This window comes from Catharus ustulatus, chromosome 11 (assembly GCF_009819885.2).
Source record: "Catharus ustulatus isolate bCatUst1 chromosome 11, bCatUst1.pri.v2, whole genome shotgun sequence".
NCBI classification, from domain to species: domain Eukaryota; kingdom Metazoa; phylum Chordata; class Aves; order Passeriformes; family Turdidae; genus Catharus; species Catharus ustulatus.
The window spans coordinates 8035985-8056034 of record NC_046231.1 but is presented as its reverse complement, the minus strand read 5'-3'; the positions used below and the strand labels follow the sequence as shown (position 1 = coordinate 8056034).

Here is a 20050-nt window from a genome sequence, read left to right as displayed (position 1 = left end):
AAGAATCTTAGAAGAAGTTAAGTGCTTTAGCACAAGAGAGGAGACATGTGGGAGAGGATGTTTTTACACATTACATGGATTCCAGGTTACAATTTAAATATGCTGCTTTTTTCCAAGCACCACCCAATTCATTCTTTCAGCAGGTCAGTGTGTGTTCTGCATTAATAAGCAGGGAAATGCATCCTACTTCACATTGTCATCATACAAACAAAAGGCACAGAATGTTTTTCCTACTTGGTGCTGTTAGTTGTTGGTTGAACTGCTGTCTTGCTCTAAAGTTGTATTTAATAGAATGTGTTTTAAATGAGATTCTTTGTACATGTAACATAAATTACATTTACAGTTAGTCCAGAGTAATTTCATCTTATATTTATAATGTAGACAAAATGGATACCAGGAAACAGTCTCTAGGTTTGAATTATTCCTTTTAAAAAGCATTATTAGAAATAACAGAAAATAATGGGTCATAAATACTACAACAGCAGACCATTAACAGCAGAAGCCAATTTTGTGTAGATTATTGCTATTTCAAGCTGACATCATTTAAAAGTTAATTGTTGGGGCTTTTACTAAGCCTTTTTGCCTTTTGTTAAATAGCTTGGAAAAAATCAACCATTCTCTGACACTTGACAGCTCATTTCTGTAACAGTATTGCTCTAGATTCCACAAAGTGTTTTTTATTATTATTTTTCAGAAAGCAGATGACAGAGAGAAGCGACAGGAGGCTCATCGGTTCCATTTTGATGCTATGTGACATGCCTTAATATTTATGAAGGAGCTGCTACTCATTTGCTTAATTGAAAGACTAAATTCTGATTTTTAAAATTATTACCATGAAAGTACTGTTGGTGTGTTATTTATAAATGTTGCATTATCTGGTATTTATTTGGAAAGTATTAAAATTAGACCTGAATGTCTCACAAGGCCTTTCAGTTAAGAGACTGTATATAATAGCATTTGGCCTTTATTTAACAGAACTGTAAATTTATTTTTCCTAGTCAAGGGATCAAGTTGCATGTACCATTGTTTATGTACCAATTCTTTAGTAATATTTGATAGAAAGAAAGGTGTGTAAATGAAGTGTAGCATTTCAGCCAGCAGAATATCTTGTATCACTTGATTTGGTCTTGTCCTTTATTTATTCCTGCAAAACAACCTGGTTTTTTGAAAATTAAACTTGTGAAATTTCTCAGATGACTTAATTGTTAATTATTTTGATTGTATTAAATGGTGCTTAACCTAAAGTATTCTGTATTTTTCTTTGTTTAAATCCATATGTGCAATAGTTAAAGAACTTAGGAGTTAGAGAACTGAAAGGAACCTGAGTGTAATGCTGGTTCAGTCGTCCTGGGATAGATGCAGTATTTATGTGTGCTACTTCTAGAGAGAAGACAACGCATTAAAAAATTAAAATCATAAAAGTGTATCGGTATTACATAAACTGCTTTTATAATTAAACTAAAATCACATTTATTTTAGAAAGACACAAGGTCATTATGAAAGTAACTATTTTTTTTACATAAGAAAGGTAGTATGGGATTTTTTGTTTGGTTTGTTTTTCAAGAAATTAACATTTCTGGGGAGAGATTGACTGTTGATGCCCCCTAAAATGTATTGCTAAGTGATGAGATAGGCAAAGATTAAATGAAGAATGTAATAGGACACTCAGAACAATCAATGCACATTTTCTCTGAACACTGCCATGCCCAAATCTCATAAGGCTATAATAATGACAGAAAACGTGTTGCTCAACTTTAAATATTTTAAGTGGTGATAAAGTTACAGTCACTCAGTGTACTTGGGATCCTGGAGGAGTCTCTGAGAATAATCATGCTTTTATTTTCCATGAGTTTATACTATTAATTTTGCATTTACATCAGCTAATTAGCATTCCTAATTCTGTGTGGTAAACTAGAACATCCTTTCTCACCAACTGGAAGTGTTGGTCGTCAAGCACTGCCGTGTGCAGAGGGTCCCTGCCTGGCTCTGGCACCTCCCTGCAATGCTCCCTGTGCCTGGCAGGGCAGCCCTGGACAAGAGGGAGCAGCTCCAAAGCTGGGCTGATGGTGCCCACCCCGAGTGCCAGTCAGACCCTGGGTTACCATGGCAGTGCTGAACACTGACCCATTCATACAGCAGCACCAAGCCACAGGGCTGAGCAGCAGTGTCCTGAGCTCTGAAGTTTCACTGGGAATTTCCAACATGCACTGATCAGATGCCAGCACAGGACACTCTCATATCAGGACAGAATATTTCCTTAATGCCCACCTTCAATTTTTCACATGAAAAGGTAAGAATTTTTTTTTAGATAAATGCTTAATGCTTTTGGACTTTTTAAACCACTTTGATAAATTGGCTCGCACTAGCAAAAGAAAGAACAGATTTCATGATTAGGAGGACACACAGTTCAATATATTTTCCTGTCTTTTTCAGATGGTTGGAGAATAATGCTAAATGCATAATGCACCGTGGCAACAAAGTTGTCTGTAACCCTCTGTCACAATAAAATACACATAGATTAGCTTCCTTTTGTTTTTGAAAAAGCAATTAGGAATAAAATAACCTCATGCTGACATTTAAGCTGTTGTACAAAACAATGAACTTGGTATCTTCTGCTCTGAGGTATTTTGCATGCTCAGTAGTGCATCATTGCATCACTATATACAATATAATAAAGTTTACCCCAGGTTCTGAGTACTTGTAGCTAACATTCTATGCATGCTGTTTTGAATTAAGGCATTAAATATTGTTAAACCTGTCATCAGAGGTTTCATGTTGTACTTTGGTTCTGTATTCTATAAGCATGAAATGTATGTTTGGGTAAGGTCATTGCTCTTCTACTGAGAAGTGTAAGAAGGCAGCATCAATTAGAAAGTTGTAGTTCCAGGTGATTGTCACAGTAACTGAGAAGTGAGAAATAGTTCGAGCTACATAAATTTTCAAACTGCAGCCACTCTAACACAGCCCTGGTGAGAAATGCTATTGGAAGCTTCCTTGGTGTGAAATTTCACCTATATAAAAATACTGTTGACAGGCCAACTGACAGATGGCTGTTGAAATACCATCTTTCTTTGTTCTCATTTTCCATGAGAAGCTTTAAGACTGAATCTTCCTATCAGATTTATCATTAATGCACTATAATCCCCCAACAAAAGAACCAACTTTTCTGCTGCAGATTAATAGGCATATTCTGTATGGTATGATACTCCTCCTGTGCTGAGGCCATCGTGCTTAACAGACAGAGACATTAAAAACACTTACTGTGGTTAATTGAGAAGTAATTGCTACAAATGCACCAAGTCAGTTCAGGACTTCTATAGAATCACAGAGTGGTTTGGGTTGGAAAGGGCTTTAAAGATCATCCAGTTCCACCCCCTGCCATGGCAAGGACACCTTCCACTGTCCCAGGTTGCTCCAAGCCCCATTCAACCTGGCCTTGAACACTTTCAGGGATCCAGGGTCAGCCACAGCTTCTCTGGGAAACCTGTGCCCAGGCCCCCCCACCCTCACAGAGAGCACTTTATTCCCAACACCTAAACCTCCTCCCTGCCAGTGTGAAGCCATTCCCCCTTGTCTGTCACTCCAGCCCTTGTATAAAGTCTCTCTCCATGTTTCTTTGTAGGCTCCTTTCATGCACTGCAAGGCCACAGTGGGGTCACCCCAAAGCTTCTCCTCCCCAGGTGAACAATCCCAGCTCTGCCAGCCTTTCCTCCCAGCAGAGCTGCTCCATCCTCTGACCATCCTGGTGCCTCCAGCTGCTCCCTGTGCTGGGCCAGCTCTGCAGGTGGGGTCTCACCTGAGTGGGGCAGAGGGGCAGAATCCACCCTCCTTTACTGCCCCCCAGGTCCTTCTCTGCAGGTTTGCTCTTGACCTGCTGATCCCCTGCCTGTGCCAATATTTGATATTGAATAGATACCAATGGATTGTAATTGATACAACTTCTTTCAAATGAGTGACACCAAAATAGTGCAGGCAAAGTCAATCCATAAACTCCTGTTATAATATAATCAACAGTGTAAAAGCATTAACTGTCTCTGTTCTGAAGGTATTATTAACCAAAAGAACTATTTTTTTAAATTTAGAAAATACAATTATACTTAAAATAATCTCATCCTTTGCAAATATGTAGTACTAATTCTATAGGGAAGGATGAATGATTTGTTCAACGAAGTATGGTAAGAAATCAAGGGCAGTAGAGGAGTTAAATCTGACATTGCTATGCTGCTTTAGTACCCCTACTGTCCATTCTGGGGACAGGGACTAGTTGTTGAGGCACTGGTAATATTGGCCTCCCTATCACTTTGAAAATAATCAGCCACACAGCACTATTTTTATAATTAATTCCTGACTTCAGTGAAAAATGTGATCCCATCTATGATACAATCCATAATAATTATAACCTAATTTTGAAATTAATGAATTTTTTAACCTTAGCTAAAAAAGTCTGTAGGTATATTTTACAGTCAGATTTAATTATATTGCCTACCAAATAGAGAAGTGCACTGTAAGCTTTCTGAAGGCTATGAGTTGTCCTCCTGACTATTCAAAAGTTTGCAGTGTTCATTAGTCAGCAGTAAATTACAAATCCAACTGTGCACATTTATATATGATTATGTATTACATATTGTAATACAATTACAATTGTATTAGAATACAATACTGAGGCACTTGAACTTTCTGTAATTTTCTAATTATAGAAATTATATAATGAAATTAGGATATATCAAAGGCACCTAAATTGTACTGACAAAACCAGGTACCAGAACAGTTATAACTCCTCATCTCATTTCACAATTATTCACTGTTGACATCTGTATTTTTGCAACCTCTTTTAAAAGCAGTGTCCAAATAGCTGCTGGTCTAAGGCTGTTTGGATTGTACACTTTGCTACTCAAGAGCAGAAAATATTTTAGGTAAAGTTAAAACTTCTCACAGAACAGCAAATCAAATGAAGTCTTAAGGAGGAGGCAAAGCCAGTTCTAATAATACAAATGTAAGCCTTTAGCTGCAGCAGAGCACTGTTGTGACTGACTCATTCATCAGCTGCTCATGCAGGTGTTTACCTACATCAGAATGAGTCCCACTGCCTTCCCTGAACTACTGCTACTCAAAAATGATCATGAGGACTTGATAGAGCATCAGAACAATACACAGCTGGCTGCCCAAAACCTTTGGACAGGTAAGGTCTTCAGCCCTTCTTGACTCTCAAACTCAAGCTTAATTAAGGCAAGCTTACTGCTGATTTGACCCAGGGGCAGAGAGTTTTCCTCCCTGGAAACCTGCACTCTGCAGGCTCAGAAGACAGGAACTGAAAGCCTCTTCAGGCCTGTCACTAGTGAAAGTCTGTAACAAGAACTCCAGCAAAACAAAGCAACAGGGATGTCCACAGGAGAAATGTCTCTGAAAGCAGCAGTAAACGGAGCCAAAATGTGCCCCAAATCTACAAGTTGATACTACTCCCTTCCTCTCCTGCACTGACAGCTTGACACAGCCCTGCAAAGAGAACAGGATGGAAAAGCTGCTCACTTCCCCAAGTGTGCAATAGCTCTGTTCAACCCTCTAATGGACAAACCAGAAGTTCAGCTCTTCAGTTCAATTGACTGTAGCAGATTGGGTCTTTGCAATTACTACCCAAACTTGTACTGAGCACATGGCATTACAAGGGTTTTCTCAGTCTCTTTGGTGAGAGACAATTGACCACAAATAGTTCTCTTGAATGCAAATTCAGCCTGAGATTTAAGAATTGGGCCAGTTCTCATTTCTTATATCATGAGTAATAAAAATATTCAAGTCAAATTCTGGCATCAGCTATGCTGTGCATTCAAAAAAAATTTTAAAAAGCAGGCAACCCCCTGTTTCCTAACAATCTGCACAACAGCACAGTCAGATTTTAATTATGTACTTGCAGAGAGGATAAAAAAATTATGAATGATGCCCAGATACAGTAGTCTTGGATATTTTCTAGCGTTAATACAGTAAACATTTTTGTTAGTAAAGAAAATAATGCTAAGTAGATAACACGTATTGAGGACTTCTTTATGCATAGGAGTTTCCACTATAGAACTTACCATTCCATTACACATGTATAGACCATGTATAAATACATGGTTGAGAGGGGAACAGAGGAATCGCTTTGTCCACTGCTGGAATGTAGCAGCTACTTCACGATTCATGGAAAAACTACGCTTGGAGGAGGACTGTATCATCTCTATTTGAAATTGAAAGGACAATTCAAGTAAGTAGAATAATATAATTATGTAACTTGGGATTTTGCCAGACCATCAAGCTTAATACTTCATGAAGCTTCTTGCAACACTGAAATGGATCTTTAATTCCCAGAAAAGCTCAGGACCTTTGCTGCGAGGTCTCACCGGGTGGCCGGGAGGAGCTGCCCCCCCGGCCCGCTGCCCCGCGGGGCCCCGCGCCCGCTCCCCCCGCTGCTCTCTGCTCCTTCTCCATTGAATTCGCCCTCGCTGACAATCACACTGACTTGAAGCGCCTGAAATATTTAACAGATAATCTGAAGCAAGACAATGACCTTTTCTAACAGGATAGGCTGACCTTTGAACATTGTAGAAAGAATTTAACATTCAAATACACAGCACCAAACTGCAAGGAAATCAGAGCTTCACCTCGCACGCTCGTGTTAGACACTGCACTGAGCTACTCCTAAGCAGACGGACTCGCAAGTGGAAATTACGCATATAATGTACAGCCTGCAAAATCTATTGGGTCTAGTTAGTGGGTTGGTTCCAAGTTGCTTCCACAAAGTGCCTGCGCTCGGACAGCGGAGTTGGTGTGGAGCACCTGGAGGTGCGGCCGTGCATCGCTGCGCAGGACTGGGATGGAGACCGCGACCTGTTCCGTCCCGGCAGCGGGGCCGGGGCAGCTCCCGGGCACGGCCCCCCCGCGGCAGCTCCTGCGCAGAGCTGTGCAACACGCACGATCTAAACACCTCCGCGTTTCAACACTTCTGGAGCCTGAGCGAAAGATCTCAGCCTCGCCTAATCGGCAGTTCCCGGGAGGAGACATCCTGTAGGAAATGCCCAGCGATTCTTCAACCCGCGTTGCCTATGAGAGATGTGAAAGCATCTCCAAGGACTGCCGTGTCGCTATCGTTTTACACGGAGTCCCCAGCTGTCCGGCACGGCCGCGGCTCTGCCCTCATGACCCCGGCAGCTCGGAGGGCTCTGGCAGGACAGGAGTCCCCGCGGCGGGATCTGCTGGCCGGGGCCTCTCCCTCCCTGTCCTTCCCCGACATCGCCACCTGCCTCCACCTCAGGCCCTTTCCCGAAGTAACATCTTCCCTCTAAGCTAACTCAGTGTGATGGATAACCAGAGGGACGGGAGCCAGGGCAGGCAGCAGGCTAAGTGCGCCTTTTTATTAACTTCTTGTAAAGTAATAGCTCCATTTTAACTGTCACTCCTGTCAAACAACAGCCGCACAATAGCGTGTGATGGGCTCTCCCCGGCGCCGGAGCTGCAGGCAGCACACTGCAGCCAGGCAGGCAGCGGGCACGCCGCACTACCGGAGCCGCGCGGGCTCCCTGCCACCAGCGAGAGGGCGAAGGGGAGCTACGGAAGACCAAGACCATCGTGTCCCTTTTACCCCATCGGAACCCTCTCAGATCCCAAACAAAGCCGGGCAGCCGGGATTCAGGCTTATCCAAGCCACCGCACGGCTCGGCCCCTCGGCCGCGGGGGACGCTCTCCGGGCAGCCAGCACCGCTCACGGGAAAACCCCGGCACACGGGGGGCAGGATGGGCCGGGGCGTGAGGCACGGCGGGGGGCCGAGGTGCGGGACCGAGGCGGGGCAATGCAACGGGGCCAGCCCCGGCTCCCCGTGGGGACGGGGCACGAACGGCTGCTGCCCCAGCGCTGTCGCCCCCGCCTCGGTGCCCGGCCGAGCGGGAGGAGCACAGCGGCCCCGCCGGCTGCGGCTGTGGCTGCTTGCGGGGCTCCGTCGGGGGCGGGCACATGCGTACAAGCAGCTCATCCAGGCAAACACCCCTCACATCTTAAATGAGCTTCATTTAGCAGCAGCCGCTTCAGTCGGGCTGGGAGCTGCCGGGCGGCGCTCCGAGAGCCGCGCGGGGAGCCCCCCGGGGCAGGCCAGCCTCGACGGAGCCCGCCGCGCCCCGCTCTCGATGGGACTGAGCGCGGCGGCGGCTCCGCGCTCGGGCGGCGGAGGCTGAGCGCGCCCCGCGGGGGCGCCGGGCATGGCCGCGGGCGGGCGGGGGCCGAGCCGGAGCCGCGGGCACAGCGCCCTCGCGGGGGGCACCGCCGCGGCCATGGAGCGCCGCTGATCGCCGCCGCCGCCGGGAGACAATGGCCCTGCACAAACTCTGCTCGGTGCTGGAAGGTAGGAGCCGCGGGCGGCACGGCGCCCTGCCGAGCGGGGACCGCGGTAGCCCCGGCGGCGCTGCCCCTTCGGCTGCCCCGCGCTGCCCCCGGCGCTCTCCCTGCGCCGGCGGAAACTTCGGAGCGGCGGGCGCGGGGGCTGTTCAGGGGCGGCCGCCCCGCTGCTGCCGGGGCTGCTGTTCCCGGGGCTGCTGTCCCCGGGCAGCTGCCGGCGCTCCGCACCTCCCCATCGCACCGCCCCACGGCCCCGCGTCCCTGCCCGGCGGCCGCCGCTCTCTGGCCCCGCTCTGCCCCACGCGAGTCCCAGCGCTGCGGCGCCGGCTCGGGGCTGCGGGTGCTGCCGGAGCCCAGCTCGGGGCCGGACCGGGGGCCCGCACCCATCCCGGGCTGCCCCCGGTCCCGCTGGCGCGGGTGGGCGGCGGAGACACCTCGGGCTTGTGGGGGTCCGAGCGGCTGGGACAGCTCGGTACCTCGGGTTTGGGAGATCCCACCGTCAGGGACAGCTCGGGCTCGGGGGGTCCCAGCCTGCACAAACGTGGGTCACAGTGGCAGCGACTCTACTCCAGTGACCCGTATATTCCCGAGACACACCGGCAATATCCTACGCTCGTCTTCACAGCAAAAATGCTCTTTGCTTTCGGGACTCTCCTGACGAGCTGCTCAACACAGTTCAGCTTATCACACTTGTTATCGGGAGCAAGATCTATTTTGAGTAAGGTTTTCATAAAATCGGTCACTCGAGCTACAAGCTACACCCTGACCGGTGTTTACCTGTGCTTTTCTTCTTGAGGCTTTTAAATCTTGTTTCTAACTTATTTCTGTTCTGAGGTAAACAACCGAGCAAGGCTCCTCATCCGAGCATTTCTTTGTCTGTGCTATTATTTATACAGCTCGGCTATGGGCGAAGGGTTTCTGTTAGAAAAGGAATCTTGATGTGGCACTTAACCTTGTGCATAAGATACTATTTCTATCATTCTTTATCTCCTTGAGCAAGAGCAGACTTGATGGGGATTCCAGTATGTTGGTGTTTTGTTTTGTTTTTTTTAAAAGATTATTATTATTTTAAATTATTCTGTTAGGAGGTGTTGGTGTGACTGCATGCATTATTGAAGCCAACAAGGCATTACTGCAGAGTGGAGAACTGTTTTGTGTACACATTGATGTCTTCCCACAGTATGAAAGTTGTAAAGAAGTCTGTTTTAAATCCAGAATGTTTCCATGGGCCATAAAATCCCATGTTCCTGGCATGAAGGACTTTTTGTGTTTAGAGTTTCAAAAATATTTTTCATTTATGAACATCATAACTGAGAGACAGAAGATGCTTGTTCTCAATAAACGTCTGTCTCTACATTGTTAACCATCCACTGAGTTTTCACAACATAGGAACATATGGTTTACGTGGGGAAGACAAAGCATTTAGATTCTTTTTTCTACTGTCTCCTTTAAGTAACATATTTAAATATCACAAGCCACAACAAAACAACCATAAAATACAACTCTTGTATCTATTACTTAAATACTTTATATACATGCAGATTTTAATTACATTTCAGAAATATGTGATTGCTGCAAAATTGACTGTGCAGGTTTTCCACTGAACAGACATGTATATTTTTTTTATAGTCACACTAGTGTCTGGGTAAAAAGTCCCTCTACAGGAAGTTTTTTGTATTATTCATAATCCATAAATTGCACAAAGCATTAGTCAATAAGATGTTAGTATTCTAAACGCATCCCTTGCCATGACTACAGAAACAACCTATCATTATTTAGCATCATACACTCCCTTTTACCTCTGCTTCACTAGAAGTCATGGCACAGTCCCATTATTACACCTAATCAGAAACAAAAAAGTATATTCCTGCAGATAGATGTAGAGATTTAGTTCCAGAAGGAAACTGCTGGGAATAAAATTCAAAGTAACCGTCCATATTTTACAAATTGCATCTTAAATTCTGCAAGGAAGCCCTACCTGCAGTGGCAGTATTTTTTTTTCTCCATACAAATATCTTCATGTGCAGAACTGGGGGAGTTCTGCTAAACCACATACAAACTACCATGAAGCTCAGTGTATCATGAGAAGTCGTATTTTATTTAATACTTCTTAGAAATAGTTTAGTATTCTGTTCCTAACATGGAGTGCACATTTCTGTCATCCACAGATTCTGTTTTGTGGCTGTGTTACCTCACAAAAGAGCCTATCATACTTTGTGGCAGTTGGAATTTCTTGTTCAGAAACTATTCTTCTGTTCTTCCTCAGCTATCAATATCAAAGACTATTTAAATAACAGAATTATTTGTCTCTGTCTGTAGTGTTCAGCAGAACTTTTTTAGAAGTCTCATCCTGAGTCCCAATCATCCTGCATGGATTCTTTGCTCTCCTCCAGCTCTCCCAGGCAGCAGTGGTGAGTGGCAGTGCTGGTGAAGCACGACAGCCCTGAGATTTCAGTGGCTGCAGCTTTTGCTCAAGTGGAGCCCAACCAATGCCCACCTGCTTTCTCAGTGGGGTCTGTAACCTCTTGGAGGCCAAGAGCTTGCTGCATTTGGGCTGTTGGAAGACAAAGCCTTTGCCTCCTGCCTTCAGTTCTCAATGACATCTTAAACACGCTAGAATCGTTCCCTGATATGGCACAGCTTGCAAAATGCAACTGCTCTACAACAATAAAGCACCATAACACTACACTTCATGAGGGAGAAAAGCAGCTGCTTTCATCATAAAGCCATGCCCCTGTTAGGCTTAGGAAGTCAATATACCTATATTGAATTTTCTTGTACCTGGTATTCCCCCAAAATGTGTTTGCTAAGAGCTTGTTCCCATGCTTCAAATATGCTCCCTCTATCATTTCCATATGCTGTTATTTGCTTTAAAAAACTGTACAAGCTGTCAGTTAAATCCTTCCTCTACCTTAGTTTTGGTCTATTTCAGGTAATATATTGGATTAATTGAAAAAGCCAGAGAGAGAATTTTGTAGCTTCTGACCCAATAATTCATCAAGCAGACAGGGCTAGAACAAAATACTGCTGCATTCCCAACTGTCCAGTGGACTACAGAATTATTTCCAACTCCATCAGGTTGCAAGAATCTGGACTGCTATGATTTAACTTCCTGCCATTCTGCTCAGCCTCCTCATTTGCATTTTGGCATGATTTTAACAGTTAATTTCTCACAAACAAGTAGTGTTAGGAAGTAATGCTTCCTTCCACACAAAAACTAGAAATTATGGCTGCCTGTTTCCAAAACCAAAAGGTGTAATAATACCACAAAAAGCTGAAAACAAGCAGAAAAAAAGTAATTTAAAAATCTCCTAATAGTTTCATGATTTGTTCATTGAAGCCAAAAGCAAAGTACACTGTAGAAGCTACAGTAACCCTAATGAAGGCAGCATCAAGTGAAGTCAAATTACTATTTTTTACTTAATAAACAGTATCTACTTTCCACCTTTTCTGCTGCACTGAAAAAAAAAGTGAAGCCTCAAACTGCTTGCAGTGCTAAGCAGTTCAGCAGAAGTTGCTCAAGTAACTGCAGAACAGGATTCCAAAAGCTGCAGTGTTAAAAACAAGGCGAGTATTGGTGGTGTGTATTATGCCCTGCTCTTAATACACATACAAGCTTCATATTCACAATGCACCACCCTGCAGCATGACTTCAAATACATTAACTCCCTGGTTTTCCTAAGACATAGTTGTCTGTGAGTGCTAAAATTTTTACAGAACAAGTTGGTTACAATTACATTGATATTAATAGCAAATTTCAGTGTGTAAATCAGGTATATGGCTGCAGCCAGAGTATAGAATAACATTGGATTGAAGCTAAAGGAGCTACTAAATTATGTATCCCTATCTAATGAAAAAGTTAAGATTTTCAGCATTTTCCTTAAGGTTTAATTCACAGGGAGAGATTAGACAGAAAATTTACCCCTGAAGTAAAACTTCATAAGCTATTCATAATTTATGAACCTGTCAGAAAGTCACAATTCACTGCAGAAATGAAGAGAGCTGCTAATTGCACATACTCTGGTACATGTAGTTTACACACAAAAAAAACCCCAGCACTAGGAGTATAACCTATCTGGACTAAAGCAAATTCTAGTGTCTTGCATTCAAGTTGGGGTTCTAACACTGCAGTAAAGCTTGCTGCTTGTCTGCCTTGTACATGCCAATTTGTTTTTTTAATTAATGAAGCACTTATAGTCTAGGACAACTTAAACAGCTTGCTATCTTTAAACAGCTTGCTGCCTATGTCAGCATATGACTGGCAACTGCCACCTCAAATACTGCAAGGTATGGGGTTGAGGAAGTGTAAATCTTACAACAAAAATCAGCAGGTAACTTGTCATGAAAAAAAAAAATCCACATTTCTTTTAGATTATCTTTGTGCTTCACTCAATTTTCTGTTATTACAAAGCTAACCCCACTATGCAGCAAGAAAGGATGGCCAGTATGTTAAGAAATCATTTCACAAAACCTCCTTCTTTATTGTGTGATAAAACTGATGAACACAAAGTTAAGACCCTTTTTAAGGGACTGAGAGTGAGAAGATGGAAAAGAAAAAAATTGTAGACTGTACATAAATTGTTGCCAGACATGACAGAAGATAGCAGAAAAGAACTTAAAATATTAATTTCATCTTAGACATTCATGAAAAGATTTCCACTGAAAAATATAGTATATTGCCAATAAATAAGAGAATATAAACAAGACTAGTATAATCTGATTGATTTTTAAGTCAAAAGTATCACTATCCAATTTCTCTAGAACTAAGTTATTTCTGGGAAAGATGTATTCAGAATAGTCATGTGCAGCAAGATTAGCTCTGTCAGCTAGAGGGAAATCATCTGAACTTGGAAGTCAGTGTACATATTTTAATAAGGTTTTTGAAACCCCTCATCAACATGGTTTGCACATGCAGTCTTCTCATCAGTCTCTTGCTGCACACAGCTTGGAGATGAAAAAAAAAGGGTCTTCCATATAAAAAGGAAAGTTTCTATTTTAAAAATGAAAGCTATCATTCTTCTGGCAGAAGTTTTGCTGGCAGACAGACCCAGGGATGGATTATAAGTAACAGGATGTGGAGCAACTGGTAAAATGAAGCACCCCATAGCTGCTCATACATTTCTAATTGAGGACAGGATCAGAAATGTTAAATGTTTTGAACAAACCTAGAGGGGACTCTGTCACAGATCCATCCAAGCATGAATTGTTCTGGAGATGATTTTTATCAAAGGGATGTAAGAGAACTGCACTTCTTCCTGAATCAGTTAACCTGGTTTCTCTGCAGAGATTGAGTCCCAATTTGTTTCTTTGGCAATCTTAAAGAGAGGAATCCCTACTGGAAACAGCTGGAGTGAGATGAAACTGTTATATCTGAGAATAGAGCTGAGTGCATTCAGATATCCTGCTGGCAGCTAATGGCTAACAAGATTTGGATCTTAGAAGCACCAGAGTCACTGTTAATAGCTGGTGAAGCCCACTTCTGCTATCAAGCTTTTGTGAGAAGGATTAAAAATGTGTTGGCAGCTCCACTAGCATGCTCTGGGTAAGACTTAAACCAGCTAAAATATGTCTTGCCTGATGTACACCTTCATCTCTGTACTTTATTCTGTGGCAATCCTGCTGCATGTTCCAATATGAGGAAACCACTGGAGCTGTTAATAGGATAAGTTGTAGGCAGCCACCTTAACTGCTCTTTGATACTCATTTTACCTATCTGCAAATGTTCTGTTGAGACCACAATAGATCAAGGAATGTATACAGACTGTGAACTATAAAAATGTTTGGGATTCAAAAACTTGTGTATTTTCATCCTCAGCAACAGAATTGTTAGCCTTAAATACGGCAGCAACAGATGCAATCCAGTATTCCTTTTGTCTATTAACAAACATAGCTGGTGCTGGGAAGAGAGAGAAAAATCTCATTCCTTGAAATTTAGTGTGTGTGTTTCTGAGCTAAAAATGGCTTGAATCTGAAAGCAGTTAATAAGCTTTGTGGAAGAAAAGGAGGTGACCATCCACACAGAATTACATGAAATCCAAAGTGTCTGGACACTTTGCCTGTCTAAATTGCACAAGTTCTTTCCAAGACCACCCACCAGTCAATCACTCACTTTGAATTTGTGCAGCAACTAATCCTTGATCGGAGTCCTTAAAAGCAACCAAAAAGTAATAAATGTTGGCCAGAGAATAGGATAGAATATAATAATAATGAATGTCCCCAGCACATTAGTAGCTAATATTAATGTTTAGACACGTGAGTAAAAAATGGATATAAAAGCTGAAATACTGTGATGAGCGGTTGCTGAAAGTAACGCTAATTTTAGCACACAGGGCAAATGAGGAGCTAGGTTTAAGAAGAATACGCAGAAAAGGAACCATTCCCATAAGGCAAAACAGAGTATATAATTAAGATCAAGCATTTGTTACTCTAGGCTGTAACTGCCAGAAAGAAGCAGGCATCCTGGCAAGATGTTCCAACATGCATGACCTGTGTGTTGCCAATTACCATCTATCTGGACTATGTGAGTACAAGGTGCTGCCTAATCCAAGGCGCAGAGCACAGAGATCCAATGAATCCTGCTTTGAGCAAAGTCTGTCATCTTTATCCCTAGGATTCTGGCTACCTCTATACTAAGAATGTGTAATACTCTAAATGATTAAGTCTTTATTTTTTAAAATGGTGGAATGTTTCACTCTCTCAGTGAGTACTCCCCAGTTTGATATTCAGCTTGCTCTGCATGCATAGATTCCCCCATTGTCTTCACTGAAGACAGACACTGCTCTCAGAGCCACACAGCAAGTCGAGTCTGTTGTTTCTGTGTGAAGATCCCTAGAGCATGCAGAAAGAGCAGGGGAAAGTCATATCATAGGGAGCTGGGAGCTGTACTGTATCCCATGAAATCTGAAGAATGTATTTTGCCAGAAAGTATAGCATATGTCAGATTTGCAGCCTAAAGCACTTGTTTTTCTAAGCAACATGCTGATTTCTCAGTATTGAGTTGAGCACTCATTTACTGCAAAACTAACTATGTTATTCTCATTTTTAAAGAGAAGTAGGAGCCATACATTTGTGAACTTCTCTATATATACCCCAATGCACAAATTGCCTTCTTTTTTCTTTTTTAACTTAGATTTATTTTTTAAAAATTAAGAAATGCCAACAAAGAACATTTGACTTCTGCAAACAATGCAGAGTTTATTACACCAGTTCAGACGCTTCTTTTACATTATTCCATAAGCCTACTTCAACAACAGAATAGCAAGAACTTGCATTGTATGTTTAGTGTCTTCAGTCTTCAAAATTTATACAGCTGTCTGCAGGCTATGTGATCTAAAATATTTCATGCAAAGAAGTGAAGAAAATGAAAAATCCATTCTTTTAAAAACAGAGACAGAAGCTTGCTGCTTTTTCTGTATTCATAGTTCATGCTCACACAGGTAAAAACTATCAGAGCTTTAAATGGTGGTACAAAAGTGTGCACCATAATTCATGCAATACAAGTCTGTAGCAAATACCAGATTCATGAATAAAAGAAGCTCCTCAATCTCTGCCTCAGTGTCTGCAATGCTGTTGGCTTAATGATGGCCTCTTCTGCAGGGTACAGATCATGAAGTGGAAGCTCACAGAAGCACTAACTTTTATTACATTTGTCACCTAGGTATCTCTAAGTTCATAAGGCCAGTGTCCCAGCTTAGGATCCTCTGGTAGAATTCTCACCATACTCCTCCAGTAAAAACAAAAGACTCAGCTCTCCCCTTGAATCCCTTTGATATTCAATGCAATCCTGCACCGTGTGTGCAGTTGCTTACTTCAGCAAGCCATGTTCAAGTGGCATTTTTACTCACTACTTGTGCTTCCTGTGCCATAATAGACTATGGAGCTAAGCCTGGACTTACCTTTCCATCTGCACTGAAGAACAGTCATGTCAGCGAGATCTGTGAGAGACTTTAAAAGAGGAAAAAAGGGGCAGAGGAATACTGTGTCCCTTGTAAATTCAGCTGCATAATAACTATTTGAATTGCAGTTTATTAGAAATAACAAGATCATTCTTCATCCTTCTGGAAGTGCTACAAGACGGTTGGTGAAAGTGGTTCAGTCTCTCATGTGACTGTGTCCCTGCAGCAGTACCAGGACAGTGGTTCAGCACTGGCTTTCTATGCACCAGCTTCCAGGATTCATCTCTTCTCTAGACATCTTCCTTCTTATGGATTTGTACTCTCCAAATCAGTCTTTTATATTGGAAATTATTTTTCCAGGAAGTAGTATGAATTTAGGACACTAGAAGATTGCTTTGTTGTTTTTTAAATGCACACAAAAATGGGTTAATGGAAAAACTCTGAAAGGTCTAAAAATATAGTGACTGATTATTTTTTCCTTTTCTTTTCATCCTGAGTATTGATAGACCTTGTTCTCAGCCTCTAAATGCCTGTTTGCTTTCCCATATTATACTGTGTCATGCCAATGCACTCAGTTTAAGGCAATACTACCTCAGGCAATCCAGCCCAGTACTCTGAGGAAGGACAGGTAAGTCCTCTCCACCTTTTTGCCAGCAATGTCACACTGATAAGGACAGCACTCATCCAAACCGTTAGACAGACCATTTTCTTTATCATACTGGCACCCAGGATAAAAGCAGTGCCAAAGGAAGACCCTGGAACGTTTGCTACCTGGGCTACTCTGAATACATCTTAAGGGTTGTTGAGAGCATGAGAAGGATGGGCATTGCCAGAGAAGGGCAAGAAAGAGGTGTAAGAGATTAAAACTGAAGAGGATGAAAAGGGCAAGGAACAAAGGCAAGGTGGTCCATACTATTCCCTCTCATCCATATAACATGACAAAAGGAAGACAGTAAGACAAATATTCAACCCATATCTTCTGAAGTTGCCTGCATATCCATGCTGCTCTGCAAGGAATAGGCACTGTTTGTTTGCATTTACACACATACAGGCTCTGGACTATTTATAGAAACAGTGCAGCTCTAGTGAAAGCCAGTCACACTTTCTGAAGTCCTTTTTGGGGGGTGTTTCTGTATCCACATCAGCAAGGAGGCAAATCAATGGTTAGTGTAACAGAACATCTATTCTTATGTTGTTTCCATCAGTACAATCACTGAAACAAATGTAGATGCATACTGAAAATTTTTTTAAAGTGTATTGTGACAGTGGCAGCCATAGCAAAGAGCTGTACTAAAAAAAACAAAGCAAACCAACAAACCCTCAATTTTTCACTGTTACTTGAAGGCGACTATTTGCATTCATTTTGTTAGTTACAGGTTAATTTCACTCATTTCTCTGTATGTTTGCTTTAAGAAAATAAGTCAAAGCTTATTTTGCATTTTGAGAAGCAGCCTAAGTTACACAGAACTTGCTCTTCCTTGCAAAACTGAGGATGGGCGTAGAGTGAGGAAACTGCCTGTAACAATAAAAGCCAACTTTGAAATGTTGCACCAAAACCAGTGTAGAAACAAACCAGAGACTAACAACTTTATAACCACTGTCAAGACTTGATGTTAAGGACAAGTGATCTCAGGAGTTCCAATGCATTGCAAGTTCTTGCAACTCATAAATACAGATTTTTCAGTGTACAGTTTAAACAGAGAAGCTGCAAAAAGAAACAGTAAATAATTTTGCAATAATAGAATCTATGTAAGGAATAGTAAAAACTAAAACCAGTTGAAATCTAGTATCAGTCATGTCAATAAAAACGGACTATTTGTTTATTTGCTTTTAAGATTAGTGAACATGCATAACTGAATACCAATAATGGGTGCTAGATACTTTCTTCTGAAGGAGGAATTTTCAGTCTAGGGTGAGTCAGTAATGATGAGCAGCATCTGCTTTGTATTTGGATAATGACAGATAGTATATTTTTAAGCATATTAATATTGATGAAAATGCGGAATTATTGCAAAGATGGAAATTGAAAAACTACTTAAATCTTCACCTACTCTAAGAACATACTTCTAAGAACATAGCACTTGTTTGCAAGACCCATATGGTATTTTAGAAAACACCCACAGTTACGAACTGGACTTACACTGGAAAAAACAGTAGTTGGTGAGGAAAGTTTCAGAATGAAACACAGTCTACTTCAGTATGGGTAGAGAGAAGAAAGGGCAGCAGAAACATACATAATAAAACATAAATGCTAGATGGACACTTTCAGGAGCAGACTTTGATTCCTTTTATCTTTTCCCAAGATAATATATCTATGCCAGCGTTAGAGGAGCATCTGGATGAGTTGAGTCAAGATCACCGTGGTTCACAGTCAGTGCATGCTCACTCTGGAACTTTAAAGGACTCCAATTCCAGCAGCAACACAGGGAAAACCACAAATGGAAAAAAATGCCATTTCAACTGAGCCACTAGAATGCCTGAGCAACAAGGCAGGAAGGCTGGGAAAATAAAATTAATTTCTTGAATGTGACAATAAAATTCCTTCTGAAACCTCTTTTTTGCCCTGCAGTGCTAAGGCCATGCCTGCCTGAGGAGTAGATTAAGAACATGGGTGGGGCCACACCAGGTCACATCAAAGGTCCATCTTGCTTGGTATCTTCTTTTTCAGAGATACAGAAGCAGAACGAGTATAAAAGTAGAGCAAATTATATTTACCCCAAATACATCCCAGACTTCTGACAACTTAAGGGGTTTCTGAAACAAAATTTTCTACCTCAAGGATGTGTTAGGAATTGTGTGCATGTAAAAGCAAAAAAAAGAAAAATCTTTGTTTAATTTGAACATGCCACCTGCTCGCTTTGCCTGACACCTCCTGGTTCTCTGCTGGAAGAGACAAGTAGTAGTTGCTCAGTTCTCAATCTCAATGACACTTGTGATTTTGTAACTTGGATTCTATCTCCCCTCAGCCACCCTCAGCCCAGGGCAGTTCGGGCCTGCTTAGCTACATCTGTAAGAGATGTGTCCAGAATTTCTGAGATACTCCAGATGGAAGCAAATGAAAGATTTGAAGAGTGGCATATTAATTTCCTCTATTTCATTCTCTTTCCCCTTCCTGGTAATCCCAAACAATTTGAAGTGACAAAGTTGACAAAGTATTTTAGGAAATTCTGAACACTAAGGCGGCTTAAAATTACTGATGGACTGTGGAATATAGAGTTTTTCATATTGCTGTTCATGTGGATGCTTCTTGGGTGCAAGGGAATGTATAAATGTAAGGGAAAGGCCAGAAGTAAAACAGCCAGGAAGGAAGAAAAGAAAGAGGGAGGCTCTCCATCTCCAGAAGTTGGCATCTACCCATTTTTTACTGCCCCATTATTTGCAGAAATAACTGGTATTGTGTCGCAGCATCACAACAATCAGTCATGCAAGCACAAATCTGTGAAATCTATGTAGGGGTTAAGACCATGCAATGTCTCCTGTGGTCCAGATTAATTTCTTGGAAGCTGGAGAAGTCTTTTGCACTCATTATGCAAATAGAATCTTAGGATAAATATGATTCATTATAGCAGTGAAACATCTTGTTTCAGGGTATGAAAGTTTTATAGACAACAGATACCATGTAAACTCTAGAAAGTATTCTTAAAAGTCCCCTCAAACAATGAATTTCTGTTCTCATACACACTTTCTTGAGGAACCTGGAAGAAGGACCAGCAGTGCATAGAGACTGCACTGGTTTAATGAGCTGAAATTTTAAAGAAAACATATAAATTAATTACATATTTTTCTAAGTTGTTCTGAG

The 20050-nt window shown here is 42.1% G+C and overlaps 2 protein-coding genes across 2 annotated transcripts in view; both read left to right on the top strand.

Annotated features, from left to right (window-relative positions):
- ITFG1 (integrin alpha FG-GAP repeat containing 1) overlaps positions 1-2761 on the top strand; it is a 74110-nt gene extending 71349 nt beyond the window's left edge. The window contains exon 18 of the mRNA XM_033069443.1: positions 695-2761. Within this exon, the coding sequence (XP_032925334.1) occupies positions 695-754 (60 nt within the window). The 3' untranslated portion in view covers positions 755-2761. The remainder of the gene's footprint in view (positions 1-694) is intronic.
- Positions 2762-8050: 5289 nt separating this feature from the next.
- Positions 8051-20050, top strand: part of NETO2 (neuropilin and tolloid like 2) — a 29621-nt gene continuing 17621 nt past the window's right edge. Inside the window, exon 1 of the mRNA XM_033069385.1 lies at positions 8051-8363. Within this exon, the coding sequence (XP_032925276.1) occupies positions 8330-8363 (34 nt within the window). The 5' untranslated portion in view covers positions 8051-8329. The remainder of the gene's footprint in view (positions 8364-20050) is intronic.